This window comes from Bradysia coprophila, unplaced genomic scaffold (genome assembly GCF_014529535.1).
Source record: "Bradysia coprophila strain Holo2 unplaced genomic scaffold, BU_Bcop_v1 contig_333, whole genome shotgun sequence".
NCBI lineage: Eukaryota > Metazoa > Arthropoda > Insecta > Diptera > Sciaridae > Bradysia > Bradysia coprophila.
Genome location: NW_023503592.1, coordinates 152816 through 165252, shown reverse-complemented (window position 1 = coordinate 165252; position 12437 = coordinate 152816). Strand labels below are relative to the sequence as shown.

The 12437-nt window shown below is 38.2% G+C and overlaps 1 protein-coding gene across 2 annotated transcripts in view; it reads right to left on the bottom strand.

Annotated features, from left to right (window-relative positions):
- Positions 1–12225, bottom strand: part of LOC119079745 (pyridoxine 4-oxidase-like) — a 48693-nt gene extending 36468 nt beyond the window's left edge. For both annotated transcript variants that reach the window (XM_037187815.1, XM_037187814.1), the window contains exons 1-3: positions 12050–12225; positions 11606–11811; positions 1693–1894 (exon numbers count right to left, since the gene is read on the bottom strand). In XM_037187815.1, the coding sequence (XP_037043710.1) occupies positions 1693–1894; positions 11606–11811; positions 12050–12197 (556 nt within the window). In that variant the 5' untranslated portion in view covers positions 12198–12225. The remainder of the gene's footprint in view (positions 1–1692; positions 1895–11605; positions 11812–12049) is intronic.
- Positions 12226–12437: the final 212 nt, after the last annotated feature.

Here is a 12437-nt window from a genome sequence, read left to right as displayed (position 1 = left end):
CAATGGCCACAGCTCGGGAGGGGTCAATCCAAAATCACTCATCTTCGAACTTAGCCTGTCTTTTGACATTACCAAACGAGAAAAAAAAGAATTTTCAAAATCGGATGCGTTTTACTCAAGTTATCGTGCAGCCAGACAGACGGACGACGGACATTTTTTTTTCACTGATTTGGCATCTATAGACAACCACAATTGGTTTCCCCTTACTCAGGAAGTCCAATTCGCCGTGTTACAAACGTATGCTCAAACCTATAAGACCCCAGTACTTCGTACGGGTCTAAAAACTCAAGAGTAAAAAAAAACTCGAAAAGTGAGACTTTTCAAAAACAATAAAAAAACTGAAAATGTGAGACGTCTCAAAAACAATAAAAAGAACTCGACAGTAAAAAAAACTCTAAAAGTGAGACCTTTCAAAAACAATTAAAAACAAGGCATCAGAACAGTCGGAGCGTTTGCTGCGACTTAGCCCCGTACGACCCGTAATCCTATTTCGTCCGTAACCATAATACGTCTGTAGCCGTAATGCGCCCGGAACCCTAATACGTCTACAACTCTCTAATGCGTCTGTTACCAAAATGCAAGTCAAGTTGGGCATGGTCAAATTTACTGAAAGTGTTCATTTTTAAAATTGCGCATAACGCAATTACGAAAGCCCGTACGAAGTACCTCTCAAGTAAAACCAACAATTTACGACATTATTTTAGAAACCCAAAATTTTTTGGCAACTTTCCATTGGGCATTCAATTATCTCTCAAATGAAACAAAAACTAGCAAAATCGGATGAGATTTCCTCGATTTATGTGCAAAAAACACTTAGGCCCAGAAGCGGCCTTAGTCCAAGAGACCAAATTTGAAACTTTTTTCGCCACGTTCTTTTCGGTATTCAATTACCTTCCATAAAAAACTAAATCTAGCAAAATCGGATGAGATTTACTCGATTTATGTGCAAAAAACACTTAGGGCCGAGTAACGACCTTTGAGCCCTCCCAACAAGCCCGCGTTGCATCTTACCCAAAAACGATGTTCAGCAACTTTGTTCTACTCGTCAATACCTTTCATTTGATTTATCACAAGCAGCTATTAGTGCGTATTTCGGTAGCTATTGTCGAAAGACTGAAAAACACCTATGGGGCCCTAGCTCATGCCTATTTTCGAACTTGACCTTACTTTTGTCGATTACAATCGGGGAAAAAAAGAATTTTGAAAAAAAGTTGTGATTTACTCAAGCTAGAGGGGTCACGGACAGACGGACAGACGGACATTTTTTTATTGCGGATTCGTTATCTATGAACATAGACAAATGCTTTGCCCTTACCGGCTGCTTCCAATTCAACATGTTACAAACGTCATATTAATCTTATAAGCCCCCAGTACTTCATACGGGGCTAAAAACTCGAAATATGAGACGTCTCAAACAGTCTTTTTTTCAACCTCAAAAATTATTATCAGACCAATCGTTTAGTCTCACACCGTCTCAAAAGTCGAAATGAGACCACTCGTTCAGTCTCACACCGTCTCGAAAAGCACAAATCAAACTACTCTGTCAGTCTCACGCCGTCTCGAAAAGCACAAATGAGACTACTCTGTCAGTCTCACACAGTCCGAAACATCTTTAAAAAATATTTAAAACGAGACTTCTCCACAGTTTCTACGTAAACTTGAGAAAACAACGCTGTTGTCTGGTGTAGTTACCTTCTAAGTTTTCATTTCCATACTGTTCGGCAACAAAAGTTTCCGACTTTTTAAAATACTGAAGAACATTTGCATAGGTCCAGCTCTCGTCCCCAGTGATCTCAGCCCAATTATCAAAATCTTTTGGACTGCCTCGGCTGTGAACCATTTCGTTATGGGATCCAGAGCCACCTAGCATTTTGCCGGTGTGATTTATTGCAATCTGGAAATCAGTGTGATCATATAGTTAAAGACAAGAATTGTAAATGGAAACGATGGAAGCAGACAGTGAGGGTAAAGCATTTAGGGGTCGTTCATAAATTACGTATCGCAAAAGAGGGGGGAGGGGTATCAGTCTAGCGTTACACAGCGTTACAGGGGCAGCGAATCGAGTTTCAAATATATGGTTTGTAACATAAAAAAATCAAATTAAAACATTTCCATTTAAAATAAATTAAAATGTGCTTAAAAACTTGCACATTGCAACATTATTTTTCAGTAGGTGACGCCCGAAGCTTATCATGGACATGTCTGTCTAAATTGTAAAAAAACAAGGCATCAGAACAGTCGGAGCGTTTGCTGCGACTTAGCCCCGTACGACCCGTAATCCTATTTCATCCGTAACCATAATACGTCCGTAGCCGTAATACGCCCGGAACCCTAATACGTCTACAACCCTATAATGCGTCCGTTACCAAAATGCAAGTCAAGTTGGGCATGGTCAAATTTACTGAAATTGTTCATTTTTAAAATTGCGCATAGCGCAATTACGAAAGCCCGTACGAAGTACCTCTCAAATAAAACCAACAATTTACGACATTATTTTAGAAACCCAAAATTTTTTGGCAACTTTCCGTTGGGTATTCAATTACCTCTCAAATGAAACAAAAACTAGCAAAATCGGATGAGATTTACTCGATTTATGTGCAAAAAACACTTCGGCCCGAGTAGCGGCCTTAGTCTAAGGGCCCAAATTTGAAACTTTTTTGCCATCATTCTATTCGGCATTCAATTATCTCTCAAACGAGACAAAAACTAGCAAAATCGGATGAGATTTACTCGATTTATGTGCAACAAACACTTAGGGTTAGAGTAGCAGACTTAGTCCAAGGGCCCAAATTTGAAACTGTTTTTGCCATCATTCTATTCGGCATTCAATTATCTCTCAAATGAAACAAAAACTAGCAAAATCGAATGAGATTTACTCGACTTATGTGCAAAAAACACTTAGGGCCGAGTAGCGGCCTTAGTCCTAGGGCCCAAATTTGAAACTTTTTTCGCCACGTTATTTTCGGCATTCAATTATGCCCTTGCGTTACACTAGCGCTACAGGAGGGGGGTAGGGGGTCTTGAAAATGTCAATTTTTGCATTACGTAATTTATGAACGGCCCCTTAGTTATGTTCATAGATGACGAATCCGCAATAAAAAACATAGCTAACGCCGACCCGTAAGAAACACCTATTCGTATCAAAAGCCTTTACTGTGAAACTCTTCATTTCTTTTACTTCATTCTCTACTGAAAAGCTATTCGCCCTTTAAAATCACTTGCATTATCTTTCTTTGCCTTGTTATCATATACAAATAAATTGCCGGAGGCAATATAGACAGCCCCGTACGAAGTCAACTTTCATTAATTCCTATTTAAACAGCTATATACCGCTATATTTACCTAAATTTCACAATAAATAAACATTTCACAGAAGAATATGCTATTATATAGCTCTATATGCCTGTATATAGCTCAATATAGGTGAATATAGATATAAAAAGATGTCCATATATGGAATGCCTGAAACACCACACACATAACAAATTATTTCCATGTTAACAGAAACTCTCTAAAAGTACCATTTTTCCCAAGATATATCACTTTTATTAAAATCCAATATGGCCACCGGCAGCCATTTTGTTAGGAGACCGGAAATTTTACCGACGCTTTACATTCGTTGATACCTTTCAAACAAAAAAAAAATCATGAAATTCGGTCAAAATTTACTCGAGATATTGACAAAATACTCCACGTTCACTGTACGGCCGAGTACCTCACTCCAAGAGACCTAGCTCACGCTCAGGAGAACATAATTTCAAAAACTTTTTTTCCCTGATTGGTACGGTCAATACCTATCTAATAAAGCTAAAACAGACGAAATATGTTCAAATGTGGCCGACCTACAAGCAAAAACTGCTTGCCGCCCTGTGCCTGTTTCACACCAAGGGGTCTAACTCACGAGTCGGTCATCCGATTTCCATAAACGTTTTTTTTGTCGATCGGTACGGTGAATACCTTTTTTTTGACGTATCACTTACAAGTGTAACGTTTAAATGTCCGGAGATATCTTCGAAAAACCGTAAAGCACTTATTGGGCAACAGCTCGGGAGGGGTCGATCCAAAATCACTCATCTTCGAACTTAGCCTGTCTTTTGACATTACTAAACGAAAAAAAAAGAATTTTCAAAATCGGATGCGTTTTACTCAAGTTATCGTGCAGACAGACGGACAGACGAACATTTTTTTTTTCACTGATTTGGCATCTCTAGACAACCACAATAGGTTTCCCCTTACTCAGGGAGTCCAATTCGACGTGTTACAAACGTATGCGTAAACCTATAAGACCGCAGTACTTCGTACGGGTCTAAAAAATGTCCGTCCGTGACCCCTCTAGCTTGAGTAAATCACAACCTTTTTTGAAAATTCTTTTTTTTTTCGATTGATATGGACAAAAGGTGTTTTTCAGTCTTTCGCCTATAACTGCAGAATAGCACGGAATAGCTGCTTGTGATATATCAAATGAAAGCTATTGCCGAGTAGAGCAAAGTTGCTGAACATTGGTTTTGGGTAGGATGCATCGTGGTCTTGTTGAGAGGGCTCAAAGGCAGTTACTAGGCCATAAGCTACTCGGCCCTAATTGTTTTTTGCTCATAAATCGAGTAAATCTCATCCGATCTTGCTATTTTTTGTTTCGTTTGACAGATAATTCCATACCGAAAGAAAGTTGGTAAAAAAAATTGTAAATTCGGATTACTAAAATTACATTATAAACTTTTGTTTTACTTGAGAAGTACTTCGTACGAGCGTTTGTAATTCCGCTAAGCGCAATTTTAAAGATGAACACCATCAGTAAATTTGCAATAATGTCAAGTACGCAATAAGGGTTACGGGCCTATTAGGACTACGGACGTATAATGGATTCGGTCTAAATAGGCTTACGGGTAGTACGGGGCTCAGTCGCAGCAAATGCTCCGACTGTTCTGATGCCTAGTTTTTTTTTACAATGAAAGCTTGTGCCGTTAATCTATCGTTAGATATTAGTACATTACTGCTATAAGGCTGTATATAAGAGACGTGAACGTATACGAGCGCTTGCGCATGTATTAGCACGAGTATTTTACATACAGCCTTATATCTTATATTAATATATTAATATATATTAATATATTAATCTTATAGGCCCCCAGTACTTCGTACGGGGCTAAAAATTGGGGTTACATCTCACTTTCAATTAAGTCCAATTCAACCGCACCGTGCGCAATGAATTCATTTTTTGCAGGAAAGCCTCAACGGAAATGGACTTGGGCTAGTGCAGATGGTGTAACGAAAAATGAGATCGATTACATCATAACTGGCTGTAAGTCAACCGTTAAGAACGTTACGGTCTTAAACAATTTTTCAACAGGTAGTGATCACCGAATGGTTCGTGTAAGAGTCACGTTAAATACCAGATTTCAAAGATCACAACTAGTTCAAAAAAGTGAAGAGGAATTTTTTGAAAGTGGACCAGGCTCCGTCGGAGCTATTTTGGCGGTTTGTTCATATTCCCAGATACTATGTGTAACATCCAAATATGGTCATGATCGTAGTCAATTTATTTAACACAGATACCAAATGTCAAGTGGAATGCGGGAACGCGAGTGCTTGGAGAAACAGCGACTGCTACGCAATTAACATCTGATTGTTTTTTTGTTGATTTGTTGGTTTTGTCGAGTGCTTTTCAATTTTAACATTTTCTTTCGCTTTGGTGTAACAAGGACTGAAACAGCTTCTAGTTTTGTGTTAAAATTGTTTCAAAGTCTTCTAAATTTTATAGGTTTCAGATGTGTTCGTATATAATAAGCCCTAATTAGGCCGTTAAATCGTGAATTTTGCTTTGTGTTTGAGTGATTTGTTTCCGTACAAAACTCATTCTGTTCTTTTCTTTTTTAAAAGAAAAATTTAATTAATTTGATAATACAGTAGGCAAAGTATCTAAATTGATAATTTTCCATTAATTCGTCACAACTTTTAATTCATAATTCAATCCTGAAAAAACATTTTCACAAAAAAAATCTAGTGAGACAATGAAAACCGTTTGACGTTTGTTGATTGCGGATGTGAATGCGTACGAGCAGTGTATTTTTAGATTGACGAATTTTCAGGATTGAATTATGAATTAAAAGTTGTGACGAATTAATGGAAAATTATCAATTTAGATACTTTGCCTACTGTATTATCAAATTAATTAAATTTTTTTTTTTTAAAGAAAAGAACAGAATGAGTTTTGTACGGAAACAAATCACTCAAACACAAAGCAAAATTCACGGTTTAACGGCCTAATTAGGGCTTATTATATACGAACACATCTGAAACCTATAAAATTTAGAAGACTTTGAAACAATTTTAACACAAAACTAGAAGCTGTTTCAGTCCTTGTTACACCAAAGCGAAAGAAAATGTTAAAATTGAAAAGCACTCGACAAAACCAACAAATCAACAAAAAAACAATCAGATGTCAAATGCGTAGCAGTCGCTGTTTCTCCAAGCACTCGCGTTCCACGCATTCCACATGACATTTGGTATCTGTGTTAAAAAAATTAACTACGATCATGACCATATTTGGATGTTACACATAGTAGCCCTTGGCCCCAATATTCCAAAACCGCTGTCGTTTAATTTTCATATTTGCGTCTTGGCTGGTGGTGAAGGTGCAAAAGTCGAAAAAGGGTGTTTTTATACGTGATTTACTGCCGCTACAGACAATGGACACACATGTGTGGCGGCTCGTTGGGTATGTACTGTCCAGTAGAACCGGGGCAAGCATAGATATCTTACATGTTCTGTGCCATTGTTCGAAAATAACAAAAATATTGTGTCAGTCAAAGGTCGTAAATTTTGATGAACTTCAAAAGGTGATATCTCGCACCTGGAGAATGTTTATGGTTAGATCATTGGATGCAGACATCAAAAACAGCATAATTCGTGTATTTTTCTAAAATCAATATTTTGCTTTCGAGTGAAGGAAAACATTTGCTTTATACCCAAAAAAAAGTATCCTGAAACCTTTCACATCTATGACAATTGAGGTATAATTGTAGAGCTGGGTTAAGCCTCTATCAGGGCAACCACTGATCTGTACAACAACAGTCACCAGGTACAAAATATCACCTCATCAAAATTTCCGACCTTTGACTGATACATACTTTTTGTTATTTTTGAATAGTGCTTGAGTACACATTTGATATCTGTCTTTGCCCCGGGTTTCATGGACAGTACCTATCCAACGAGGCAGTAAATCACGTATAAAAAACACCCTTTTTCGACTTTTGCACCTTCACCACCAGCCAAGACGCAAACATGAAAATTAAACGAGTGCGGTTTTGGACTATTGGGACCAAGGGCTATCTGGGCATATGAACAAACCGTCGCAAAAAAATAGCTCCGACGGAGCCTGGTCCACTTTCAAAAAAATCCCTCGAAAGGATTGACGTTCAACGGCTTTACACACAAAATGAAGAATTTGCTACGAAAATGACTGCTGAATTAGATAATATCAACAATCAATGTGAAACATTGGACGAATTGAATACCAAAATCGTCGATACAATAATGGGTTTCATGAAATCCAAATGCAAATCCGTCCAAGGGAAAGAATCAAAACTCAGCAGAGAAACATTAGACCTGATGGCAAGCAGAGCAGAGTTGGTAAAAACGGAGGACGAGATTCGGTGGAATACCGGAACTTGTCTAAAAGTATCAACAAAGCAAGGAGATCAGATGAAAGAAAATATAATGTCCAATTGGCTCAAAACATAATTGAAGCTAACTGCAATATGAAAGTCCTACGGAGAAAAATGACAAAACAGGAACGATCCAAACGGATCGAAATGCGATATTAAATATTGCAACAGAATTTTATGAGAATTTGTTTTCTTCAGCAAGACAGAGTCCAACGGAAGAAACCGAATATAGACCAATAATAAGAAACGTGGGATTGGAGGATATGCCCGACATAACTGTTGATGAAGTCAAGGCCGCAGTAGCCGAGATGAAAAACAAAAAGTCTCCCGGAGAAGATGGTGTTCCAGTGGAAGCCATTAAACTGGGTGGAGACTCCTTATTAAAGGCAATCACGGCTTTGTTTAATCAATGTCTCCAATTGGAAGAAGTACCAGAAGCCTGGGAAAATGCGGTACAAAACAAAGCTGGAAAATTACCGGCCCATAGGCCTATTGTCAATACTCTACAAGTTGTTTATGAAAATCATTACGAAGAGGAACACTAACAAGTTCGACTTCTACCAACCTGTTGAACAAGCTGCTTTCAGATCTGGTTTCAGCACAAACGACCATTTGCAGGTGATGAGAACGCTTATTGAGATGTGTCATATTTGACATATTTGTTGGTTGGTTGGTTTTGAGACCGTTCTAACAGCCTTTTACAGCCAATTACAAGTTCAGTCTGGACCACCGGCTTTACGTGACTTCCGAACCACGCCTCGAAGTATGTAATTACTCTCTGAGGAAAGTTAGGTGCGAAATTGATATCTCGCCTTAATGTAGGCTAGACATATGTACACAAATTCATCGTATTTGGGTTACGTCATACGATTCATTCAGTGTGTACATCGTTGCAGCCACCAAACACACCGCAACTACCCAAATTATGAAGCTTGAGTGAACTAAGGACGTTACCAATGCGATATAATCGCTAGAAAAATTCCATGCGGAATTTGTCTGTCACGGGAATCGAACCCGGATCATTTTGGTGGAAGGCTAGTACGTAACCACTGAGCCATCCCGTCACAGTGTCGTGAATACAACATCGACATAGTCTTGCTATTCATAGACTTCGAAAAAGCTTTCGATTCAGCGGAAACATGGTCGATATTGAACGCATTAGACTCAAGGTACTCCAACACAATTCGATATGTGTACAAAAATGCTACTTCATGTATAAAACTTCATAAGAGCACGGAGATCGGATGCGAACTATATTGAGGTGTACATTGACGACGAGCGTAAGTGATATGTTAAGCGCTCTATCATTTCTGAGTGTGAAACAGCGTGTTAAATTTCTTACAATGACATACACAAAATGAAATGCGGAAAGTTGCCAAAATATCTGTCAAGAAATATACAATACGTTGGAGAGACTCAACGCTACAATCTACGGAACAACAACGATTTCAGACTGACGAAGGTCTCCCGGTCATCATCCCAAAATTGTCTGTACTACAAGGGATTATATGAATTTAACAAATTGCCTGTGAAAATTAAAGAAGAAAAAATTTTGAAAGTTGTAAGACGCAACTCGAGAAACACTTACGATCGATTCAAATGTAAAGTAACGTAACACAATGTATTATAAATAGCAATGCTCAATAAACTATTCATTCAATTCTCTGTCTTGCTGAAGAAACCAAATTCTCATAAAATTCTGTTGCAATGTTTAATATCGCATTTCGATCCGTTTGTCTCGTAATTTAAAGATTTCTTTTTTGGCGTTTGTCATTTTTCTCCGTAGGACTTTCATATTGCAGCTAGCTTCAATTATGTTTTGAGCCAAATGGACATTATATTTTCTTTCATCTGATCTCCTTGCTTTGTTGATACTTTTAGACAAGTTCCGGTATTCCACCGAATCTCGTCCTCCGTTTTTTACCAACTCTGCTCTGCTTGCGATCAGGTCTAATGTTTCTCTGCTAAGTTTTGATTCTTTCCCTTGGACGGATTTGCATTTGGATTTCATGAAACCCATTATTGTATCGACGATTTTTGTATTCAATTCGTCCAATGTTTCACATTGATTGTTGACGTATCTAATTCGGCAGTCATTTTCGTAGCAAATTCTTCATTTTGTGTGTAAAGCCGTTGTACGTCAATCCTTTCACTTTTTTGAACTAGTTGTGATCTTTGAAATCTGGTATTTAACGTGACTCTTGCACGAACCATTCGGTGATCACTACCTGTTGAAAAACTGTTTAGAACCGTAACGTTCTTAACGGTTGACTTACAGCCAGTTATGATGTAATCGATCTCATTCGGTAGAGCATAGGACTCATACCCAAGAGGTCCCGGGTTCGACTCCCGGTGCAACAATGGTTGTCTGGTTTTATTCTAATCACTTGTTGATTAATCACTCGCTATTAGTTATCTAATGGCTGTAGGACCGTAACAAAGTCGCAAATTTCGAGAAATCCAATATTCGATTTCTTTGTAACCATCACGCCATATTGACATAATGCCAATGACATCAGTTCACAATATACTGTAGGATAAGCGCCATCTATGAGCGACTAGTCGCTCATTGGGAAAATGTATGAGTCATTAGTGATGGTTGCGGTCTTAGCATACCACTCGTGGCTTAGAGAATTCACAACGTATGGGACGTTTACACGGTCGATTTGTGAACTATCTGAGTCGGGAGAGATATGATGAAAAACTCACAATTCATATGATCAAATGACTTGTGCAATAGCACAACAGGCCCACTAGAGGCTTAGGTGCTGGGCTAACCCCCTTCCCATACAATCCAATCCAATCCATATAAAAGACGAGCTACAGGTAGACCACCAGAGAGATGGAAAAACGGAATTAAGAATATTGCAAGTACAAACTGGCAGCAAATGGCAATGGATCGTACGAAATGGAAAGAAGTTGGAGAGGCCTACATCCAGCAGTGGATAGAAACAGGCTGAAAAAGAAGAAGAAGAACGTTTTAAGTGCGTGCAATGTCAGCCATATATCGGAAAATATGGCAGATAGAAAGTTCGTTCAAAACACAAAGTTATAGAGTTTCACATTCTAGTCGACATGTATTTTTTGGGTTTTCCCCAAAAATCACCCATTTGGGAGGTATTAGCGTTTTAATTGTGAGCTATCTGACCCATATCTCGGAAAATACAGCAGATAGAAAGTTCTATTCTAAGACAAAGTTACAGAGTTTTTGATTTTAGTCGTACAAGCTATTCCTTTTTCCGTTATACCAAATTCTCAAAAAAATCTTACAAAAGAACTGATATCGTCCAAAACCACTTACAGTGGAGGTCTGACGCAATTCCTTTTATTTACTTACAAAAGAATTGATTTCTGTCGGGGTGACACTTACAGCTTCGACTCGCAAAAAGGAATACAAAAATTTTAAAGAAAATTTTGTGTCACAAGTGGCAGATGTTGAGGAAAATACTGCTAAGAAAATTGTTAAAAGAGGGAAAAATACGTCCTGAAACAAAGGAAAAACGGAAAAAAGCCAAATCATCTCCATCTGCTTTTTTTTACCTAGAATAAAATTTTTGCTTTTCTTTTTGCGAGTCGAAGCTGTAAGCGTCACCTTACCGATCTCAGTTCTTTTGTAAGTAAATAAAAGGATTTGTGTCACACCTCCACTGTAAGTGGTTTTGGGCGATTGTCATTACCTATTAGGAAAAAAAATCGGTTACGTCTTACTCAAGTTATCGTGTACATAGAGAGACAGACATATTGGTTATTGTGGATTCGTCATCCGTCAAAAGTTTTGCCCTTACCGTCTGCTTCGAATTCCACATATTACAAACGGCCTAGCGTTCCTATAAAACCCCAGTAATTCGTACTTCGTACGGAGTTAAAAAAAAGTACACTGTAAAATGCGCATGATTTCAACTGGTTGTTTTTCAAAATAATCCTTCAGCACATCAACTCACCCCACCATTTTTTAAGGAAGCGTTGGTCATCGGAACAGAGTTGAAGAAATTGTTAATGTCTGGATCGAGACCAACCACTTCCGCGAAATGAGGAACTATCGCAGCCGGAGGAGGTGATCCACCGGCTTCTAAAAGAAGAACCCTACCGAGTTCATATTCCTTTGACAAGCGTCTAGCTAAAACGCAACCTGCTGTTCCACCACCAACTATAAAAACCAGACGAGCATTAGTTTATTAGAAGAAGTCTGTAGAGAAATAATAACGGTAGTTCACGTACCGACTCTGCGAGGTAGAATACGAATAACAGCTGGGTTGTATTGAGAGAATATATCCAGATTGTTTGTATTTTTGAAAGAATTCCCTCCCATGCAGCCCAGCTGTATGCATAAGGGGGTTCTACCTCGCCGAGACGATATCATTTCTTTGTAAGTTTGAAATACTTGCCGATTATGAAGTCGTACTCCTTTATTTGCGGGACATTAAATTCAGCAGCTAACTCAAGCATAGTCTGTGTTTTGTCATCTTCATTATACTTTCCAGCGTACAGATTCACGAGCACGGGAATGGTCAGCAAAAATTCAGTGAAATTCATTTTTTATACTTACTGTTACCGTGACAATAATTTTATGCGATAATTGAGTTGATCATCAGCTGAAACGACTTATCAAAGTCAATTAGTTAATCTTGACTGATAACTTATGATGTGTGAAAATTTTTTGAAGTGGACTAATGTTTACGTTTTCGATTGAATGTAACAATACATAGGTACAATGAATTATTTTTGTTACAGCCCTGATGATGTTTTCGATACGAATCGGCAAAATAATTTAAA